This window comes from Tasmannia lanceolata, unplaced genomic scaffold (assembly GCF_043159265.1).
Source record: "Tasmannia lanceolata isolate RefF3 unplaced genomic scaffold, GAP_Taslan_0.1 ptg000025l, whole genome shotgun sequence".
NCBI lineage: Eukaryota > Viridiplantae > Streptophyta > Magnoliopsida > Canellales > Winteraceae > Tasmannia > Tasmannia lanceolata.
The window spans coordinates 10,879,876-10,903,616 of record NW_027518702.1 but is presented as its reverse complement, the minus strand read 5'-3'; the positions used below and the strand labels follow the sequence as shown (position 1 = coordinate 10,903,616).

The following is a 23,741-nucleotide window of genomic DNA, read 5'->3' as shown; positions in this document are numbered from 1 at the left end:
TCGGCCTTCAGTTTAGCATTCAGCCTTGACTAGTACAACTACTCATAAGTGTCTGGTCCCTGCCTGGAGTTGAAAAATAGAAGAAACGTGCCCCTCCTTCTCACTCCAATTGTTCTAATACTTGCCTCAGAAAAATCTTTATACCATCCCTTTTACAGGTACTGAATTCTTAACCTGCATCTTTCTATTTGTCACTTGTTTTTTTTTTTTTTTTTATCTAATTGGATTTATCTTAATCCTTTGGATTGTGAATATATTTCTGGGTTCTGTTGTTCTATCTCTTTGCCTGGTTAGGGAAATTTCTATCTGGGTGCTGATATTTTACTCTTCCTTCTTTTTGGGCATCAAACACCACTTCTTTGTTTTTGATTTTCTTTTTCTGCTGGCTGTTACAATTTCAAATGAACTGCAGGTGTCAATTGATACTCTAAATCTATGATGGTGTATAGTAGCAAAAATTCGATGTAAATATCAGCTCCCTTTCATCGCTCTGTTACATATGGAGGATATTATGCTAATTTCTGAGCTCTTATTAGAAAATTTATGTATTTATATACCTTTGTTGTATAGTTTGGGAATCCATGGAATAAAATTGAAAGAAAGCTCTACAGTAAAGGCTGCATGAAATTGTAAAAAGTTAAATAATCTTCATCACGGCTTGGCTCTTATCCATATGCCTTCATTTGTAATTCTACACCCTCCAAGAAACTAGATCATTAGCCTACTTTTAGTTTGAAGTAGAAATTGAAAACCCAAAAATTGTGGCTTCAGATGATCATGATTTTCCATTGTTTTCAGCATCGTGATTATTGTTTTGAAAATCTTATGACTTACGATTTACGATTCAATCAAATATTAAGGATTTCGATTTGAATCGCGTGATTGAATCTTAATCTGTATGAATCTTGCGATTTTTTTTATCGAATCTTACGATTCGACCGTAAATCATACGATTTATGCGATTTATCCTAATTAAGTTTTGTACGAAAGAAAATAGGAATTTCTTTTGAAAGACCCTCATTTTCCTTCTGCAATAGAATAAGCCTTCAAAAACCCTCTCATGCGAAGGAAGAAGGCAGAGGAGGAGGATGTCAAGTGATTCAAGCCAGTTTGAACCTGTCAAGCATAATGAATGTGCTTGAGGACATTACTTGCATTGGGAGCGAGACGACTATGTTGAGGACAACATCAAAGACTTACCAATTTTTTATAATTGATATTTATCATTTGATACTTGAGACTTTGAGAATTGGTATAATCTTGCGTCTATTATTATTTTTAAGATTATTATCCAACATGCATGGGTTTGGATGGTAAATAGATGATTACTATGTGACAAATTTGTTAGCAAACAATTCCTATTATGATGTTGAATAACTAATCATGATAGTTTCTAATTAAATTGATTGATTTGGATGAAAAATGAATAATTGACTGGTGTATTATTCTCTAATTTGTTTATGATTTTTTTTATGTTTTTAATATGTATGCATAAATATTAATGAATCTTACCATTTACGATCCGATATGATTCGATCCCTATTACGATTTACGATTCGACCCCTTATCGGGCAAATTTCACAAACTATAATGTTGCATCTTTGGAGAGGACCCATTGTGAGACCCACTACATATTGAGATTAAGTTTAAGGTATCAGTAAACTCTGTGGTTGGGTGTGTTATCAACCACATAAACGTAGAAAATAAGCTATTTATTGCTTAAAGCACCTGAGAATTTCAAGATTCTGAAGCAGGAACAACACCCTAAATAGAAGTATTGTACAACCATAGAATCTCTCTTTAACATCTATCTCTGTCCCATCTCAATGCTTTGTTGGATACATTCTTGTATGGTCATTCTTCCTTTAATTATGGATTCTTGATGCCTGAGTGAGAGTTTGTTTTCTTTCATTTTTTTGTCATGGGGATTGTCTAGCCAATTCTCCTATGATTGGTGCCTTTTTTTTTTTTTTGAGAAACAAGGCTAGTAGGTTTTTAATCTTCATCATTTTTTCCATAAAACAATGTCAGAGCATGTAAGTGATTTTTTGAAAATGTTAGCTGGTTTTCTTTATAGGTTTAACACTTACTCCATCCAGTTGAAGGTGCCTGGCTGTCCTTTGGCTTAGATTCTTTGCATGCTTTTCTAAATGATTATCATATTTTTCTAATAAGTTCCCATATTGAATTTACTATACTACCTTTTTTTTTAAAGGTAACAATTTTATTCCATAATAAAAGAAGTACATATCGACACAAGGGACAAGGTGTCCCTGTGTTGTACAGAAACCTTAAACGGTTTAAAATTAAATATTCCCCAGGGTGTCATTGAAAGAGACCACTATATCCGGTCGTGCTGCCCCCTCCTTTGCTAAAAGATCAGTTCGCCGTCCTTCTCTTGTGCCTTAGTGAAGGGTGAATATCTCTAATGAGATCCCGAATTTCGTCCACCGTACTAGCTAAACGCCACAGTGCAGCACAGTGGTCCCCGGCCCATGCGATGACATTTGTCGAGTCCCCTTCCACAATTAACGAGCCCAGATCATGAGGTACCATCTCAAGCCAAATAGCAGGGCTTTTGCCTCGGCCTCATTGGCATCGCAAAATCCAACCGGCCCTGAATAAGTCATAACAACTGAACCATTCGAGTCACGCAAGACTCCCCCAATTCCTCCCTTGCCCGCATTTCCTAGCGAGCTTCCGTCAAAGTTTAATTTGAGGTGTCCGTCGGGAGGGGCACTCCATCGCGGACAGATAGAATTTGTAGCTTTTCTTTCCGAGAACACCATTCGATCCATCCGAAGGATCTGATCAACAGAATACGGTAAGCCCCCTTTGCATTAAGCCCATTGGATAATGGCAATTTTAATAGAAAGGGATATATAGGATGCCGCTCTGGATTTTCCATTAAATATTCTATTGTTCCTTTCAAGCCAGAGAAATGTAACGACATAGGGTATAGAGCGCCATATCGATTCCCCTATCCAACCATTGTAAGCACCTCCCCAATGCTTCAGAATTTCAGAGATGCTATTTGGTAAAACCCATGACATTCCACAGAATCTCATCATGTCCATCCAAATAGAGGAAGAAAATGGGCAAGATAGCAGCACATGATCCAAGGTCTCCGAGTCCTTTCGGTATAGAACACACCATCTAGCAAGTTGGATGTTCCTTCTCTGCAACCTCTCACACGTGTTTATACATCGGTGCGAGACCGTCCATGCAAAAGCCGCGACATGCGGGGGGACGTATGGTTTCCAGCAATACCACCGATGAGACGAGGATGATGATTCCCCATCCAATTTCAGGAAAAACAATTTCACTGTAAATCCACCTTCCGTATCCGGAGACCAAATCCACACATCATATACATTTGGTGACTATCTAAGTAGCAGATAAGGCGATAAGGAGAGCAGTGAGGCTGGCAGTCTCGCTGTCCTTGAGATTCCTTCTTAATCGGATGTCCCAGAAGCTACTTCCTATCTCATTATTGCGTATCAGATAATCAGATATTTTAGCTTGACGATCCGATGCAATTCTATAAAGATCAGGAAAGGAATTACATAGAGTTGATTCACCAATCCATAGGTCAGACCAAAAGCGTACCGAATCTCCTACTCCCACCTTAAATCTGACAAATTTGCGAAACTGGTCCCATACGGAGTAAATAAAGCGCCAAGCACCCAACCCTTTCCTTCCGGAAGGGGCACTGCATTCCCAGTCACCCCATCCTCTCCCATATTTGTCCCCGATGATGGCATGCCATAAAACATCCTTCTTGACTCCAAATCTCCACAACCATTTCCCCATTAAAGACTTATTACGTAGTTTAATCTTTCCGATTCCTAGGCCCCCCTTTTTTTTATTTGCACACCGTTGTCCATTTTAGTAAATGCTTCAACCGTTTCTTCTCCCCCTCTATTCCTTCCCAGAGGAAATCATGTTGAATTTTCTCTATCCGGGTCGCCACCTTCGCGGGAACTTTGAACATGGACATATAGTAGACCGGCATGTTTGCTAACGCTGCTTTTATAAGAGTGATTCTCCCACCGAAAGATAAGTACATTTTCTTCCAGTTGGCAAGCTTTCTCTCAATCTTTCAATCACAGAGTCCCACATGCCCACCTTAGGGACGCCGAAGCCAAGGGGTAAACCGAGATATGTAATTGGAAACATGCTTACCAAACAACCCAGAATCTTTGCATGTTCTGCCACTGCCACAGGAGCCAAATTAATGCCAGCTATCACACGCTTTGATAGATTGATTTTAAGACCCGTTGCCATCTCAAATCACCGGAAGATCCTCTTCAGATTGGCCATATAGGGTTGTCCCTCCATTAGGAAAACCAACGTGTCATCGGCAAACTGAAGATGAGATATTGGATCGGAACCCTTACTCACCTCAAGACCCTTTACTAAACCTTTCCTTTCGGCCATGGAAATTTGTTTGCTGAGGGCTTCAACAACCACAATAAACAGATAGGGAGACAGAGGGTCTCCTTATCGTAGGCCCCGGGAACTCCTGAAGAAACCACATGGGGACCTATTTAAGAGGATAAAAAAGAGGCGGTTGCGACACAAGACCTCATCCAAGATCCCATTTAGACCCGAATCCCATTTTCTCCAATATAAAATCTAGCACCCCCCACTCAACGTGATCATAAGCTTTTTCCAGATCGATTCTAGCAATGATGCCGCTATCACCGTTCCTTTTCATGGAATCATGCACTTTGTTGGCGATGAGAACCCCATCCAGAATCTGTCTTTTATATATGAAGGCCCCCTGAAACTTCGATATCACCTGTCCCATAACGATACTAATTCTCCGAGCCAACACTTTCGCCAGAAGTTTATACAAACTGTGAACAAGGCTGATAGGTCTGAAATCTTTTAGTTCAATAGCCCCTTCTTTCTTAGGGATGAGGGTGATAAATGTTGTATTGACCCCTTTGTTTAAAATACCGCTGTTATGGAACTCATTGAAGAAACGCCATACCTCCGGTTTGAGCAAGTCCCAATAGTGAATATAGAAGCCCATCGGGAAACTGTCCGGCCCAGGGGCCTTATCATTCTTTTGCGAGTGTAAAGCCGCCTCAATTTCTTCTAAAGAAAATTCCTTCTCCAGCCAATCCCGAGCATCATCATTGATCTTGTTAAAAGACACTCCCCCCATTTTCAGCCTCCAGTCACAGGTCGAAGTGTAAAGATTTTTGTAGAACTCCATAACGGAATTGGATATACTATTCTTATCCTCCATCAGATGCCCATTTACCATCAAACAGTAGATCGAATTAATCCTCCGTCGCACATTTGCCATCCTATGGAAGAACCTAGAATTTTTGTCACCCTCTTTCAGCTAAATAGCACGCGATTTGAGTCTCCAAGATATCTCCTCCCTTCGAATAATTTCATCAAATTCCACCAATAATTCCACCCTGAGTTGGCGATCGACGGCCCCAAGTGACCCATTTGATTCTCGATCCTCCAACTGTGCCAAAAACAAAAGGATTTCTTCCTTACGGAACTCCTTAGCATGTCTTTCCTGAGCCGCCCAAGCTTTGATCTTATTCTTCAGAGATCTGAGTTTATTGCAGAAAACGAAACCCGCCCACCCATCAAGACAATCTGCATTCCACCATTCCGCAACTTTACCGTCGGATTCTCACAGAGGGCCATGTCCAACTTAAAGGGGAAGGGGCCAAACTTTAAGGGAAAGGGGCCAGACGGACACTCAAATAGATCGAGTAGAATCAGATTGTGATCTGAGATGGGAGGAGGGGCTCGCTGAAAAATATTCCGAAATGATTCCTCCCATTCTTTTGAGACAAGGATACGGTCAATGCGAGATTGAATCACCCTCTCTCCTGATTGTTGGTCCAGATGAAGCAGGCCCCCTTTAGGGGAAGATCGATGAGTTCACAGGTATTAATCAAGTCAGAGAACCTTCGCATACTGGTGGTAATAGAACCATGTCGACTCTTCTCATGTGGGAATCTGATGGTATTAAAGCCCCCCCCCCCCCCCTGGTAAAAAAAAAAAATCCACGCTCCCAGCGACCTGTTTCTGATTGAAAGTAACTCTGGCCAGAGTGCATGCCTCTCCAGTGCCCTCACCGGACCGTATATCACTGTAAGCATCCATTGCCTGCCGTTTGGTATGGAAGAGAATCGTAAGGAAATAGAATATTCTTTGACGATCTACTCCTCCAGCCTGATTATGTCGTCCTTCCAGACAACAATGATCCCATCCGCAGTCCCTACTGCATCCTTTGAACAATAATGGCAGTTATTATGCCCCCCATATACCATTTATGACATTATCCGACACCCCCCGGAGTTTAGACTCAATAATTGCCAAAACTTATGGTTTTCTCCTTCGACAGATCACCTTCGCCGCCAATTTCTTCCTTTCCGACCCCAGCCCTCTGATATTCCAGAAGTGAAGCTTCATTTTGATACTCGTTTGTTTTTCCCAAAGAACCCTTTTGTTCTAACCCGCCATAGAACATTAAGTTCCTTACTCTTCCTTTCCCTTTTTTTTTGGGCCTTGATGGACCAGATTTATCCCTATTCTCAATCACCGGATAAATATTCCGAGTAACACCAATATTTTCTTTATATTCCATACCGATTTCTTTTCCCACCTTTGTCATGGCTACAAACTCCTCATCCACACCTTCCTCCTCTAGCATCTCCTCGGATTGGCTACGTTGAAGACATGCTTTTAATTTCCCCGTCAGCTCCCCTTCCAGAGTATCTATCGATGGGGCCAGGGTCTCAGGGACAGAACCCGACTCGCTTCCGTTTTCCAGAGAAGTCTCATACCCCTTTCTCGTTAATTTGTCTGGGATCTCATCATTTTCCGAGCGAGCCTCATCGTTGTCTTCAGGTGGAGTATTGGCCTCTTCCTCTTCTCCCATAACCCTCCGTACCGATCTCGCCTCTTCATTTAAATCCCGACTCTCCACTTTTCTCCATATCATCCCAATCTGATCTGGTGGCAGGGTCTTGAGAAAATCAGGATGCACGTGCCTCAGGTTTGGACGTATTTTCTTCCCCCAGTGGTAGCCTAGCCATTTGGACTGCTTTCATCCATAATATATCCACCAACTCCTTATAAACCCCATAGACGTTCGAGCTAATACCCCTCGACACCGATTTATTATTCCGGGCCGCCCAAATTTGATCTTGACTCCATGGCAATCGAAAGCCAGATGCAGCGACTGCAGTTTTTATTATTCCGGACCGCCCAAATTCGATCTTCCCCACCTTTGCCCCCAAATTTTGCTTACGATCCGATTGGAAGCGGCCGCATCTCCTGCACTCCTTCCGTCTACGGAAATTATGATAAGCACACCCAGGCAGTTCCTTCTATCTCTGGAAGTTTCAAGGGCCCAAGCCCTTCGCGACCCTTTAGGGGTTTTTTCCTTTTCTCTATTAAAAGAAATGAAATTTATTATACTACCTTATACCATTACAATGCCATTATTTATGGAAAAGGTTAAAGATTGTGGTAGAACATTTTTTGGTCTATTCTGTGCATCTTATGCAAGTTTACCTCTATTTCAGCTGTGCTTAGTGCATTAAGATCGATTATCCATTGTGAGACTTATTTTAATTATATTATCAATTTCAGCATTTAAATATTATTTGTACTTGAAATTTACCATTTGATGACGATGGTGTTTTCTATTTACTGACAAGAGATGTTTATGTTCAGTATCTCATACTTTTTCCCTTCACATGTGTCACATTTATGTAGGGAAGAGAATACACTGAAGGGTGCATTGGAGTTCACCCCAACTCTCTCAAGTAATCAGTATAAGCAAAGATGGAATTGGTTTATATCTTTTTTATGTTGGCTTTTCTGAGTTCTTTTGGGACATCTGATTTTCAAGGTACGTAGATTTATCTTTTTTTGTCATTTAATCAAGAATGATCCTATGAGATGCATGTGGATAATGAGATCATTGATCCCAACTATCCAAATGTTGGGCCCACTGTAGATAAGCAATGGACCAAAATATCACTCTGATTGGATGATCCTAACCAGCCAATGATTTGCAAATGGGCAGTGACAATGATCAATGATTCAAGTTCAACAGGCCAAAATCCAATGATCGGATGGTTAGTGTTGTCCTAACAGACCAATTTTTGTCCTACATCCTACCGAGGTGGGCCCATTAATTAGAATCCCTTTCTACTAAAGCTCTTTATGAGGAAATGGAATTTTTCTATTTGTGAGAAGCTTTCAGAGATAAATACCCAGTCTCAGCTTGAGAGAGAGTTTTAGAGATAACAAAGTGTAATATTGTTTTAATCAATGGTGTTTTTGTTGTGCTTAATTTGTGGAAATTTAGGTGCGATGATGTAGTTGTAATTTAGGTGTTATGATGTAGTTGTGACCTTACCATTGTAATATAAATTTTTTCAGTGGATCATAGAGTAACTGAAAGATCCTTCAAAACTATTCTGTCACCGTAGTAATTGTGGAAAGGATTACTTAAGGAATGCCAGTAATATACTAAACAACTTATGAGCAATCTTAATTGGCTTAATTATCAAAATGTAAAATGGATTAGTTAAGCCTGAGGTCTAGTGCAATCTGACTAACTAAAGAGAAGGCTCTGGAAGTCTGAAAAGAAACTTAAAGGGCATTACCAAAGGAATGACACTCGGGACCATAGGGGTCAGATACTCTCAGATGAGAGTCTCTCTACTATGAGGCTCTGTTTTCTCTACATTAGAAACGAACAAGGTCAATATTGAACACAGAACACTAACCGCAGTTGAACCAAAACCACTAAATGTGTAAACTGTATAGCTGTATATAGATGAGTTGTTTTCTTTTCACACCAGCTTGCTCTGCACTATATTAGCAGGAAGCTTGAGTCTTCAAAAAATTGTGGATGCTACTTTAAGACGATTTACATGTTTTCAAATGTGCGTGCGGAGAACAGTTTATAAAATCTTCCAATATCAATTTGAAACTGAAAATGACATTGTCACTGTTTTTTCTGAATGGTGTTTAACCCATAGTTAGCAGAAACCGCATTTTTTTTTTTCCAAAAAATGCCGTTTAAAACTCACTCTAATGGTTTGCCGTTTAAACTCCGTTTAAAACTTTAACGTCAAAAAACTCGAGGAAAACGCATTTCAAACGTATTAAATGTGTTTAATGTGTTTTTTTGGCCAACCTTCCAACTTTACCCCTACTATATTTTGTAAATTACAAAATTTTAAATGCATTTTTTATGTTTCCGTTTTTTACTACGTTTTTTTGACCAAAACCGTATTAAACTCAAATGTTTCCCATCCTGTTTTATTGCCGAATCACGTTTTGCTAACTATGCTTTAAGTCTTAACCATAGTTGAATGCTTTTAGTTGCTCGTATATTTTTTCTGTGTGTATGCTTTGTCCTTCTATGTTGTCCCATAGTTCTTTCTATTTCTTCATGGTGCATGGTTGAGTAATCCTAAACATTTTCAGGAGATGCGCTGTATGCATTGAAGTTATCCTTAAATGCCTCTTCTAATCAGCTCCCGGATTGGCTCCGAAATCTAGTTAATCCATGCACTTGGACCTCCGTTACATGTGTGAATACCAATGTCACTGAAGTGTAAGTTTTTTTCTGATATTGTAATTATTTTTTTTATCATGACACGCATACTATTTTGTGATGTTTACAATACATGGATTGATACAAGAACTAGTTTTCTTGAATCCAATTATATTCAGAAAAATAGACAAGCATTTCCAATAGATGGGCTCTAACATAGTACATTGTTATCTGATATATTTTATTCTTGATTGCAGATCATTGTCTTCCATGGGTTTCTCTGGAACTTTGTCACCCCAAATTGGAGTTTTGACGACTCTTTCTGTTCTGTACGTATGGAGGATTGGTTAGCACTTAGCATTAGATTGATGCTCTTAATTAAATTATTTTCACTTATTGGGTCCCTGTTTTTGTAGTAAAAGAACATATGTTCCAAAGTGAAGATGATATATCTTCTGTCGAAACATCTTCTGTCACTTAGTTATGTTGTAAACTTGTAATAGTTTTTTAATGCAGTTTTTTATTTTGTTAAGAGTTAGGATAGTATTAGTGTCAAACTACCAGTTACTCCAAAAGCTTAAGCTGTTGGAGAAGGCGTTATTTAATCTTTTATACTTTAACACTCCCCCTCACGTGTGGCCCCTCTTTCTAGGGTTGGCCTACACGTGGCACATGTGGCCCCTCTTTTTGGGTTTGGCCATTGCATGTGGATTTTTGCTATCCAGGAGGTTTGAACCGAGGCATTTGTTCTAATTCCATGTGAAACTACCAGTTACTCCAAAAGCTTAATGTGAAACTACCAGTCACTCTAGAAACTTAAGCTTTTGGAGTAACTAGTTGTTTCACATGGTATCAGACCCAACGGTCCTGAGTTCAAACCTCCCGGATAGCAAAAATCCACATGCAATGGCCAAACCCAAAAGAGGGGCCACATGTGCCACGTGTAGGCCAACCCTAGAAAGAGGGGCCACATGTGAGGGGGAGTGTTAAAGTGTAAAAGATTAAATAATGCCATATTCATCAGCTTAAGCTTTTGGAGTAACTGGTTGTGTTACATGAAACTACCGGTTACTCCAAAAGCTTAAGCTGATGAATAAGGCGTTATTCAATCTTTTATACTTTAACAATTAGTAGTTTCTTTCAAAATATGAATAAGCCTTTTACATTCATTTATGTATTTTTTTTAATATTCATGACTAATTCGGATGGGCCCATCGCAATATATGCCCTAATGTCATCATTGTAATTTTTTTAAGTAAATGTTGACAAAGTCTTTACAGGTGTCATGAGGTTTGAAGTCATAACACACAACTCCTTCCTCTCTATTTCTCTTCTTTTTTGTCCCTCCTCTTCTTCTTCTTCTTCTCTACATCAGACCCCACTACTTTGTGGTCTCCTCCAAGATTCTTCTCAACCTTTTACTTTCACATGGTATCGGAGCAAAGATCCATAAGTGTGCTTTGGTCTGATTTTTGAGGTTCCCTTTGGACACCCTAGATTGATATTCTTTCCTCTCTTTTCACCCATCATCCCTTCTTTGGAAAAAAAAAAGAAAAAAAGAAAAAAGAAAAAAAAAACCATGGGGGTTCTTCTCTATGTTTTTGTGCCCCAGTGTCTCCAATTAATCTATTCCTCTTTTGGTGATAAATCAAGAAAAATCTATTAACAACTATGTGCAGATTCTATGCATAGGTCTGTGCTGCAATCACTGTAATTGGTGAGATTCCTGGTCTAATTTGTGCCTAGATTATTTTCACGAACATTGGATGTGTTGTTTCCTGGCATGAAGTGTGCTCTGCCATGGGCTATGTTAAGATTTTTATGTTTTAAAGCTAGTGTGCTGCCTTGTTGTCTTTATGTAGAGTATGCTATCCTATTGCCCTTATTCCTAACTTTACTACCCATGAAGATTGGTTACTTTACATTGTCATTCTTTTTTCATGAAATAACTTCACTTCCATCACTCACCATTTATTGGATATTACTGAAAATAATTATACATTCATCATGCAGTGGGTTGCAAGGTAACAACATAACAGGTGGGATACCAAAAGAGTATGGGAATTTGTCAAGTCTAAGAATATTGGACTTGGAAAATAACCGCTTAAGTGGCGAAATACCAGATTCCCTTGGCAATCTTACCAACCTTCAAATCTTGTAAGTTTGATTGTTTGCAATGATTGGGAGTGTGAACTACTTTTGTTTTGGAGCAATTGTGTGATTTTCTTATGTAAAATTGCTATTTCTGTGAACATATATGACCAGGAGTTTGAGTCAAAATAATCTCAGTGGAAACATTCCTGACACCATTGCGAACCTTCCAAATTTGAACAATATGTATGTGGTGCAATCTTTTATTCAGTGCTGATGTGGAAATATAAGGTGTATTCCGTGCAGATATGCGACGAATTGTGTTGTATTGTTATGCTCAATTTTATAGCAAGGGAAATGATATCAGCACAACATATTTTGATATTTTCACAAACCGTCTTGTCTTTTAGTATTTACAGAACTGTCAAAAGGTTATTACATTTCCAAAAAAGCTCTCACAAGCCAATTAATGAAGAAAAGACAGCTGGGTTTGTGCAAATATCAAAATATTGTTGTGCTAATAACATTTCCCTATAGCAATCGCAGAGTGTATCTGGGAGCATGTGTTTAGTTTGATTGTAAGCTTGCTTTATTTTGAATAATCTTCTCAAATATTTGAACACATGTCATTTGCACTTTCTTGGCAGTCAGCTAGCTTTCAATGATCTCAGTGGTCGGGTACCTGATCGTTTGTTCAATATTTCCAGATACAAGTATATTTTCTTTGTGCTATGCAGATAATAAATCTTACATAATCTTTGACTTATGTAAGATTTATTCTGTTTCAATTTATCTGATTGGGGTTACATAATGAAGTTTTACAGGGAACAATTTGTATTGTGGCTTAAATCTTCCACACCATTGTGCATCAAATTCTTCTAATCCAGGTAATCTGAAATCATTTATTGGATAGAATCTGAAACATTTTTTTAAGAGAGCATGTTATTATGAACATTCAACCATTGCTTTTTTTGTTGGTGCGATGCCCTTATGTTTTCCTTTTTCTGGAAGGTGGTTCACATAAGTCAAAGATTGGAATTGTCATTGGAAGTATTGGAGGAGTAATTGGACTCATTTGCTCTGGATTTCTGTTTCTTCTATGGAAGGGTAGGCTTAAAGGCTACCGGCGTGAACTTTTTGTGGATGTTTCAGGTTTGGCTTTGCCCGTAGTCAACAACTCAGCTGACTAGCTAATGTGGTTTCAATCGTATTTTTAAATTTCGTCTGAAATCCGACACCGAAAGTACATTGAATCAGATTTTTTCAAGATTACCCTGAAATTCCAAAATTTATTTTTCACCACCCTTATTTATAGAAATGTTAAAAATTTCCACCGAAATTTTAAAATTTTCACAGAACTTTAAAGATTTCTACTGAAATTACCAAAATTTCCACCGAAATTGTATACATTTTGGTGGAAATTTTAAAAAACCAAAATTTTTGTCAAAGTTTTATATGATTTTGGCAGAAACTTCCTCCGAGCTGAAACCAACACTGAAATCAAAATTTAAAACCTTGGTTTCAATTGCTTTGCTCAAGTATACAGGAGAAGATTACCCCGAAATTCCAAATTTTGTTTTTCACACTTATTTACAACATTTCTACTGAACTGTTAAAAATTTCCACCGGAATTTTAAAATTTTCACAGAAATTTAAAGATTTCCACTGAAATTACCGAAATTTCCACCGAAATTGTTTACATTTTGGTGGAAATTTAAAAAAACTGAAATTTTTGTCAAAGTTTTATATGATTTTGGCAGAAATTTCCACCGAGCTGAAACCGACACTGAAACCAAAATTTGAAACCTTGGTTTCAATTGCTTTGCTCAAGTATACAGGAGTGTAGATAAAGACTCCAATTTCTGTAATGCCTTTTATTTTCTATATTTTATTTGGTCCCATTTTTTTGACATGAAGTTAATAGGGATTTGCTAGCATCCATCGCAGAAGGCATTTCGCAGATGGTCTGTTGCATCTGACAGCAGCCACCTCCTGAATGGAGACAAAATCTGCTGAAAAATGAGCCTCTGTGGCCGCTGTCAGATGACTCAGATGCAACGGACCATCCACGAAATGCCTTCTGCGGTGGACGATAGCAAATCCCAAGTTAATAATATATGCTTAAAAGCTTGAGAAAATTATTTTGATCTCAAGCAATATTTTAATGCGTAAATATGTGGAACTATAGTAGAAGGCAATTATTATGTTTCAACTTTTCATTAAGGGTGATGATATTGGAACACCCTTTTGATATTGGCAGTTCTCTCATTATTTTAAAATTTTGTGACTGGATATTAATCGCTTGTTGGGGATTCCAACCCAATGAGAAAAAAGTGTAAAATAAAGAGTGGCTGCCAATATCAAAATAAGGGAGTGTGAATATCATGTCTTTTTGTAATCACAAAATAACACATTTCCATATTTTAAAATAGAACAAAATTGTTCGCATCAAATTGTATTGATACTAAAAAAATGATTTCTATTTATATGGTTTTTGTCAAGTAATATTCTATTGATGATGCTTTCATATTATGATTCTAGCTCGCTGATGTTGTGTGAAACTTGCTGATAATCTTATGTTTTTGTTGGACTTTCAGGTGAAGATGACCGCAGACTTGCATTTGGACAACTGAAAAGATTTGCATGGAGAGAACTACAACTAGCAACTGATAACTTTAGTGAGAAATATGTCCTCGGACAGGGAGGCTTTGGAAAGGTATATAAAGGAGTGCTTGCAGATAATACAAAAATTGCAGTGAAAAGACTTACTGATTATGCAAGTCCTGGAGGGGAGGCAGCTTTCCTACGTGAAGTTGATATGATAAGTGTAGCCGTTCACAGAAATCTTCTAAGGTTGATAGGCGTTTGTACAACACCATCAGAACGGCTTCTGGTCTATCCTTTTATGCAAAATCTAAGTGTTGCCTACCGCTTACGAGGTATTAATGTTTTCCAAAACTTGTGTATAATTATGTGTTGTTTTGTCAGAAATCATAATAGATGAACCTTTTTTTTTCTTCAGCTTCTTACCTATAGAAATAAAATGTTCGAATTCTTTGTTATGAGACCTGTTCTTGTAGCTTTTAGAAATTCTTAGGTTGAATTTGTTCTGACATAGTTAACACCATAAAAATCAGAAATCAAATGCGTCAATGAATGTGTAATGGGGGATTTTATTCTTATCTACAAATTGCATGTCTGGGAAAAATTACACAAATGGCCTTGCACAAAGTATAATGAATAAATTAGTACCAGGTCGCAATACTACACGAGGTTAAACTTAGATATAGAAACTATATCAATACCATCAATACTTTCTTGTAATGTTACGGTCCCAAGTGGTCCCAAGTGGGGGCCTGCATAGGTATGGGACTAGGTTGGGCCTACCATGGTATGGGCAAGTTCAAAAGGCCTAGCCTAGCGCGTTTCATCAGCTCTGGAGCTTTTGGCATATTGGTTAGGTACCTAACATTTGATATCAAATCAGCCACCACGGCACGTGTTCGAGTCAAAGGGGCGACTTGTGGAGAGGACTAGCCGGAGTTGGCTACCTGGAAAAAAAAAAAGCCAAAGTGAAAGCCGTCAAAGTGAAGTTACCACTGAGTGGGCCGCCATGGAAGGTGCAGAAGCGTGGTGGAATGTTACTGTCCTAAGTGGGGGCCTGCTTAGGTATGGGACTAGTTGGGACCCAACCTGGTGAAGAACAGGTTCTAAGGTTCTAAGCCTAACACGTTCCATCAGCTCTAGAGATTTTGGTGGATTGTTAGGTAGCTAACATTTGGTGAAAATTCTGCTTAGTGTTAGATAAAGTCTCATATTCTGTTCCCACTTACCATGTCTATACTGCCCATCTGACTAATTGATGACATGTCAAAAAAAATCAATTCGTACTTCCTAGTGAGGATGTGTGCGCGCGCGTGTGTGTGTTGAGACACATGAAATTTCACATAGTTCTGTATATATATTTATTTCTCAAAGTTTGGTTGTGTAGACCTTTTTAAAAATATTTGTTGTTTTTCAGTTAGCCATGATTGCCAAAGCTCTATGAATCATTTGTAGTGGTTCCAATTGTTGATGAACTACAATGGTCCAATATCGTCTTTTGCCTAATGGTATATGCTTGTTACTTAAACTAATGCAGAGATTAAACCTGGAGAACCTGTGTTAGATTGGCCTACTAGAAAACGAGTGGCTTTGGGCACAGCTCGTGGACTCGAGTACCTTCATGAACATTGCAATCCCAAGATTATTCATCGTGATGTTAAAGCTGCTAATGTTTTATTGGATGAAGATTTTGAAGCAGTTGTAGGGGATTTTGGCCTGGCAAAGTTGGTGGATGTGAGAAGAACTAATGTGACAACTCAAGTACGTGGCACGATGGGCCATATAGCCCCTGAATATTTGTCCACTGGAAGGTCATCAGAGAGGACTGATGTTTTTGGCTATGGGATCATGCTTCTAGAGCTTGTGACAGGACAACGTGCAATAGACTTTTCACGCTTGGAGGAAGAAGATGACGTGTTATTACTTGATCATGTAAGATTACTTTATCTCTATAAATTTCTACAATTTTCAGACAAAATTTAGTTAATTTGGCTTGGCGAACTTTTTAGACTTTTAGAGATTCAGTAAGATTCACATATTCGAAATTTTAATTCCAAATATGTGTCAATAACAAGTAAAAAACATAATAGTTACTTCAATGGAGTAACATATATTTGGAACATGACAATTATTTTGAGAAATATTGTATCCACGTGTAACAAGTTGGTATTGTGTCTTGTCGGACACTATACATTAGGCATCTACAAGTATCCCATTCCCGGTATTATAGATTTAAATATCCATTAGAACTCTTATCATGGGGTGAATCCTTTATCATATTGCTGAGATGTCTTTAGTCCACACATTACATGGAGAAAATCTGCATTCATTCCATTAACCATAATTTCTTGGCTATTACGTATTTATGAAGGTCCTACCGAGCAGGAAGTATCTCGTGGATTATTCCTTCATTCCTGAAGAGAGGTTCACAAATATGTGATTTTTGTAATTGTATTTTGATTACTAGGCTCATGGTGATAATAACAAGTTTTAGATTATAAAATCCAAGTGCTTAGTCTGATACCTGTGTGGTGGTTATTACACTCTGGCTAGTTAATTGGAAAAACATGAATTGTAGATTGGTTCATAGATTACCTTAAAGCTTATAACAAGTTGTTATTTATTGTAGAAAGTTGTCTTGTTCAATAAAAGAAAAGAAAAGAAATCTGGGAGGGTGAAAGTTTTACCCTTCATTGCTTTAAGAAATGAATAGTACAGTATTTTTCTCTTGAGATGATATGGTAATAGTATAGAAGACATATTTTACAGAATGAGGCACAGATAAAACATCACATTTAACAGGTTGATGCAATTTTTAAAAAAAAATTTCAGGGTTAATGAAATTTACTTTCGAATTTGAGGAGAAACTCATGTAAAGAGAAATGTTGCATCAAAACTACTAAACTTGTGCATTAATTTGTTACATAAATATGCCATTCAAATGTAGGCATATAAATGAATATTTAATTAGAAAATGTAGTTGAAGTAAAGCCTGCTAAACTTGTTTAGTGGGCTACTTGAAAGTGATCATGGGAAAGAGAATTCCCTACCTTGCTTGCACTTCTAATCAGCTGGATTTTCCAACACTAGGAAAAGTGCAGTAAAATTGTGGCATTGGTTCTACTTTTGGTTCTTCATAAACTCACATTGGTAAAACATCACACACAAACATGTTGGACCACAGTGGATGCTATGGCTTATGTTCAGAATTTCTCATTTCATTTTTTTCCCATTAATATATGAAATGCAACCAATCCATTTTGCAACCTTGCTTAGGCCCTGTTCGTTTAAGATTATCTCAATAAGTCATAGTTCCCAATTGAGATTCCTTCAATTATCTGTTAATCTCTCTGTGTATCTAGTTTTCTTTTGATTATTAACTTGTGTTTCCACTGTGAAGGTGAAGAAACTGGAAAGAGAAAAGCGATTGGACGCCATCGTGGATCGTAACCTAGGTAGGAATTATGATGGAATAGAGCTGGAGATGATGATCCAAGTTGCTTTACTTTGCACCCAAGCTTCACCCGAGGACCGTCCAACAATGTCGGAGGTAGTTAGGATGCTAGAAGGAGAAGGACTCGCTCAGAGGTGGGAGGAGTGGCAACAGGTCGAAGTGACCCGAAGACATGAGTATGAGAGAGTGCAGGTGAGATTCAATTGGGGTGAAGATTCAATGCTTAACCAGGTAGCCGTGGAATTGTCCGGTGGAAGATAACAGATTGGTAAAAACAAAAAGCTTAAAAATCGACATTCCTCACCATTATGGTTTGAATTTGTAGGGCGCGCACACACAAAGATTGTGGAAAACAAAACCTTATAAAGTATAAAAGATTAAATAATGCCATCTCCAACGGCTTAAGCTATTGGAGTAATTGGTTGTTTCACATGGTATCAGAACGAAGAGCGAATGTCCTGGGTTCAAAATTCCATGATATTAAAAATCCACTTGTATACCCAAAAGAGAGGCTACATGTGAGGGGCAGTGTTAAAGTATAAAAGATTAAATAATGCCTTCTCCAACGTCTTAAAGCTTTTGGAGTAATTGGTTGTTTATGATTCCTACCAGAGAATATCACCATTAAGTTTTGAATTTGGAGGGAGCAAATGTGTGTGTTTTTGGGTCAGCAAAGATTGTGTAAAGCAAAACCCTTGTGCTTCCTTATAGAGGAGACTCTTACAACAGGAATAATAGCAGCCTTGCTGCTACTATTTGAGAGTACTTGATGTATTACTAAGTTTTTGTATCTCCCTTCTCTGCTTCTCACCAAAGGTTCCCATAATTAGATTTGAGTTGGGATTTCCATGTTGTCTAGTCTTGAAAGATTGACAGTCACTGAAAGGTGATGAAAGGAAACCTACTACTATTCTGTGCTTGAATGTAGCCATTTTTTATTTTTTTATTTTTGTTAAGACCTGTTTGGGTGCCATGCTTTTTAGCTTGAGAATGTCACCATTTTCTGTTTGGGCTTGTTTGCGTGTCACACAGATAAATGAAAGTCATATATATGAAGGGAAATGATATCTACACAACCATGTTTTGATTTTTGCACACACAGCTTCTCTTTTCTTTTTTAATTGGCTTGTGAGAGCTTTTTGGGAACTGTAATAACCTTTAAGAGCTCTTTATAATAAAAGACAAGAAGGGCTAGTGCAAATATCAAAACATGGTTGGACTGATATCATTTCCCTATATAAATTTGCCTTTTTTCTTTGTACATTTTTTTCATTGTACACAAAATATACCCCAAAAAAACCCAATACTCTTAGGCTATGTTTGGCAGCCATGAATTTTTTTTTCAGGGAATATTAGTTTGCCAAGTGTTGAGAGAGGTAGAAAGAGTGGTAAGAGGGAGGGAATTTGAGAGGCCAGGAGTGAAGGGATGGTGTTAAGTGGCTAAAAAAATAGGAAAAATAAAACTCGATTTTGAGTAGAGTTTTTCATTTCCCTGTTTTTCAGCTGCTTCTCACCCGACATTATTCAGAAAAAATAATAATAATAATAATTTCGGACGGAAAAAATTCGAGTTTAATACTGTATTGGTTCAAAAAATGTAGTCAAATAAACAGTAACACAAAAAAAAATACATTTGAACTTTTGTAATTTACAAAATATAGTGGGTGTAAAGTTGGAAAGTTGGCCAAGAAAACGTGTTTAATATATGAGTGTTTTAAATGTTTAAATGGGAGTCTTTTTACTGTAAAAGTTTTAAAGGGAGTATTAGAGGTCAAGCAATTATAACGGGTCGAATCCATAGAAAAAAATGTTAGGCTTTTGTTAACTAGTAGTAGTGCCCCCGGGGCACTTGGCACTCGTTAAGGTGCATTGAAGACGTAAATCTACAATAAATTTACATAGGTATTAAGCATTTTACTTTTTACATGGCTTTTGAGTCTTTTTTCTCAAACAATGTGTAGATTTATATTTTCAATGGGTCTTCTTTTAAGATGTCTCAAGGCCATTGATTTTTTGCGCACGTCAATCTTGCGGATGAGATCTTGATTTGGTATCTGACTCAGATTTACTAGGCCCTCTTACGATGTCTCATCAGATCAACGGTTCTGATCATCTTCAAATCAATCGCTTACATAATCACACCTAATCGCATAATTGACACGCAATCAAGTCGTCCAATAGACTATTAACATTCTTCGTGTAGGGCCTACCCGATGAGTGGTTCTGATCTTGTCGATATCATGTGTGTGACCCTTAATTCTCTTCCTTTCCTCTTAAATATCTATTACTAGAAAAATGCTAAAATGATATCGTTGTTATGCCAATTTTGGGACCCATATGTACCTGTGGATGTGATTTTTTTCATTGATCCGACTGAAAATCACAAGCCCAGCCCATTGGCATGGACCCCACCTTGATTGGACGATCATAGGCTAGGGGTGCAACTCGGGTCGGGTTGGATCAGGTTGAGGCCAACCCTAACCCAACCCGAGATAGCATTCCCTCAACCCTAACCCAACCCATCTAACCCAAAATCGGGTCAGGTTGAGTTGGGTTGGTTTGGGTTCACCTTGGGCCACACAGAAGAATACAATAACATGAAGAAAATCAATATAAAATTAGAGGATAGAGGTCAGGTTGCAAGGCCTCAACCCTAGCCCAACCCCGAAATTAAATCGGGTTGGCTATTCCCAACCCTAACCCAACCCAGCCCTAGGAAATTTCAACCCAACCCGAGCCAAAATCAACCCGTCGGGTTCGGGTTGAGCCTTATCCAAGTTGCACCCCTACATAGGCCTTTGATCCGCAAGCCTTGTTTAGGATTCTACTAAGAAAAAAAAAGTAAACAGTTGGTTTTTGGTTCGCACAGACCGTAATATTTAATTGGCAGGAGGAACTCAAATGCACCACTATTTAGAACACTAGGGCTATGTTTGGCAACCATGGATTTTTTTCCATAGAATATTAGGGCGTGTTCGGTAACTATTATTAAAATGGTTAAAACCATGTTTCTAGGTGTGGAGAATGACCAAAGCAAAAGGGCACACTAAAATCATGTTAGGAAAACATGAGCCGCAAAGTCCGTTTCTGCAGATTCTCGTTTTTACGCGACTCTATGATGAGAATATCTACTATTTTAATGCATATAATTTGATTATTCTCTATTTAGTTGATCTTGGCTTTCCTATGGACCAGTGGCCTTTCCTATGGAGCAGCATATAAAATTGAACAATTGAGATGGTGAACTCTTAAAGGACCCTACTCCATTTCGACGTTTAATAGGACGTCTCATTTATTTGACTACCACTCGACCAGATATACTCTTTTCTGTTCAAATTCTCAGTCAATTTATGTCACAACCGAGGAAGCCTCATCTTGATGCTGCTACTAGACTTTTACGGTATTTAAAAGTATCTCCTGGTAAGGGAAATATATTCTCTGCTGACAATGATTTACAAATTTCTGCGTATTGCGACTCGGACTGGGGTCATTGTCCAATGACACATCGTTCCACTACGGGCTATTGTACATTTCTTGGCTCTAGTCCTATCTCATGGAAAACGAAGAAACAAGCTACTATTTCCCGATCATCTGCTGAAGCTAAATATAGGGCCATGGCCAATGCATGTTGTGAATTAACATGGTAGAGATACCTCTTTCGAGATCTTGGCTTTCCCCATATTGGACCTATGAAGTTGTACTGCGACAACAAATCTGCAATTCACATAGCTGCCAACCCAATTTATCATGAACTAACAAAGCACATAGAGCTTGATTGCCACCTCATTCGAGAGAAGATCCAATCCGGTGACATCAAAACAACGTATGTACCAAAAACTTCCCATCGGGCAGATATATTCACAAAACCATTGGGCAGAGATCAGTTTCAATTTCTTGTCAGCAAGTTGGGCTTTCTCAATGTTCATGCTCCAACTTGAGGGGGAGTGTTAAGAGATTTTTGGCCAGATCTCTACTTTGGATATTACAAGATCCTTAGGCCAAGATTGGGCATGATTCATTTCTATCCTTGGCTCCATATCTCTGCCATGATCCATTTCCATCTTTAGCTGAAGATTGTTTATTTCTATCCTTGACTACATATCTCTGCCATGATCCATTTCCATCTTTAGCTAAAGATTGCTGGCAAATTATTTCCATCTCTATTGTAATTGACAACCAAGATATCTGCTGTAATTTATTCTGTATATTTGACTTTCTTTTGTAGTATTCTAATCCTGAGATTTCTCTACAATCTTTGGATCCTAATTTATTCTTGTAATTGTATATATATACCTCTAATGTAATGAAGAAATATGCACATCATTCTTCTATTCTAAAATCCCATTCTTAGCATTCTATTATGAAATTCTGTTCTTAACAGTCTGGGTAGACAATCTCATTGCTATGTTTGTTAGTTGGGAGAAAAGAAAAGAAAAAATTAACACAAAAAAAAGATACTGATAACGGACTAATATGCGAATTTAGCATATAAAAGCATCAATAAGTATGAATTATAATGACTTTATAGATTGTGCTTATGCATCTCATTTTATTAATAATGCTCATCTTAATTTCATTAGATTAGATAAACACCATGCTACTAATAATCCTAATAATCCCTTATTTCTAGTGATGGATGAAAAAGAGTATAGCTTATTCAGAAATCTGCATGGGAGCCTAAGCTTGACAGTATGCGGCAACTTCATCAGCATAGGAGACAGGCAAGTGCATACCCAGGAACATTTTGTGCCAACAAGGTTTGTTGCTCATATCGAGAACAGCCTTACAACATTGAGGTTGTATCGACAAGGAGCCAGGTGGATAAACGATTGAGTGAGTGCAGTTGGGTATCATATCAAAAGAATACCAACATGGATCCCTGTATAACTGCCAATAGGGAAATGGTGAGGGTGGAAGTGCACCTATAACCTCATATTTAGGTGAAGATGACGAGAGCTCACGTGCGAGCCCTGGTGTGGCACACATGGCAAGTAAGGGCATCAACAAGAGCATGGCTACCTCAACCCCTTTCCTCATCATATCCTATCTCTTTTCTTAGCTAGTCCTACACCTCCCTTCTTCTTTGATTTGTTGATGTATGAAATTTCAGGAGTGGTGTTATTTATAGAATAGGAATGCACATAAATGTGGTAGATCTTGAAACGACTTCTCTTTACTCTACATTTATTCTACATGACCCATAAATGGATTGTTATGTAGTTTACTTTTACGTTTTTGATGTGTTATTTCATTTTATTTAATGAAAGTCACCCAACTATTTGTTTTGGATTGTTATGTAGTATTGATTGAGTCCAAAATTTTGGATTTTGAGAATTGATTTTTATTAAATGATGAATATTTTATTGAAGAAGAAAAACAAAAGTAAACTTAATTACCTAGCCGAGATGGACGGAGTAGAGGGATACATGCTGACAGAAAGAAGGGCGAGAAAACAGGGAACGACAGTTGGTCTCTTTCTTCTCTCGTCTCCCAACTACGATTCGGAGGAAATCCAAGTCTCTAAAATCCGCGTATCAAAATGCCTTAGAGTTGTGTTATATTTCAACAATACCCCTCACCTGTGCCCCCACGATTTTTTTGTTTGTTTGTGTAGGTTGATAATGGTTTCCATCCACAACCTTAGTTTTCCCCTCTTCGCCACACTTGGAAGTGTGTTAACCGTGAGTAATTCCTCATAGAAACCCTCATTCTTCCCTTGTTTATTATGTGATGATTAGTTTAGGAGTTCTTTAACCTATTAAATTCTTCAAATTCTATGTGGATTGATGCTGTAGCCATGACGAGGGCGATTACATCAAGTTGTAGTCTGACTGGACCCAGTATTCCTTGCACACACACGTGAGATTGTCTTACAACACATGAAAAAGTTTTCTTGCCCTTCTTTTACTGGCTTTTCATGTGATGAAGGTAAAAATTCTCTTCATTTCCAAATCCTTCATACAACCCAAATCAAAAACCAGCAACCAAGTCAAAAATCATCACCAAATTCACAAGAGAACTCTTCCATGC

General features: G+C 38.1%; 1 protein-coding gene across 4 annotated transcripts; it reads left to right on the top strand.

The window, feature by feature from the left end:
• Positions 1-2: 2 nt before the first annotated feature.
• On the top strand, positions 3-18,684 carry LOC143858201 (LRR receptor kinase SERK2-like). Of its 4 annotated transcripts, none has more exons than XM_077368849.1 (12): positions 3-158; positions 7,765-7,900; positions 9,493-9,622; positions 9,820-9,891; positions 11,576-11,719; positions 11,828-11,899; positions 12,301-12,366; positions 12,470-12,540; positions 12,665-12,805; positions 14,251-14,592; positions 15,795-16,189; positions 17,658-18,684. In XM_077368849.1, the coding sequence occupies exons 2-12, from the start codon at positions 7,834-7,836 to the stop codon at positions 17,970-17,972; spliced, it is 1,815 nt and encodes a 604-aa protein (XP_077224964.1). In that variant the 5' UTR covers positions 3-158; positions 7,765-7,833; the 3' UTR covers positions 17,973-18,684. The 4 variants fall into 4 exon arrangements, with proteins under 4 accessions (XP_077224964.1, XP_077224966.1, XP_077224965.1 ...); XM_077368850.1 differs by lacking the exon at positions 3-158 and adding an exon at positions 446-464; XM_077368851.1 differs by lacking the exon at positions 11,828-11,899.
• The last annotated feature ends 5,057 nt before the right edge of the window (positions 18,685-23,741 follow it).

Coding starts and splice junctions, on each gene's coding strand:
- LOC143858201 (XM_077368849.1), top strand. CDS start 7,834: ATGGAATTGGTTTATATCTTTTTTATGTTGGCTTTTCTGAGTTCTTTT. Junction 12,806..14,250: donor ACTTTTTGTGGATGTTTCAG/GTTTGGCTTTGC, acceptor TTGGACTTTCAG/GTGAAGATGACCGCAGACTT. Junction 16,190..17,657: donor ACGTGTTATTACTTGATCAT/GTAAGATTACTT, acceptor TCCACTGTGAAG/GTGAAGAAACTGGAAAGAGA.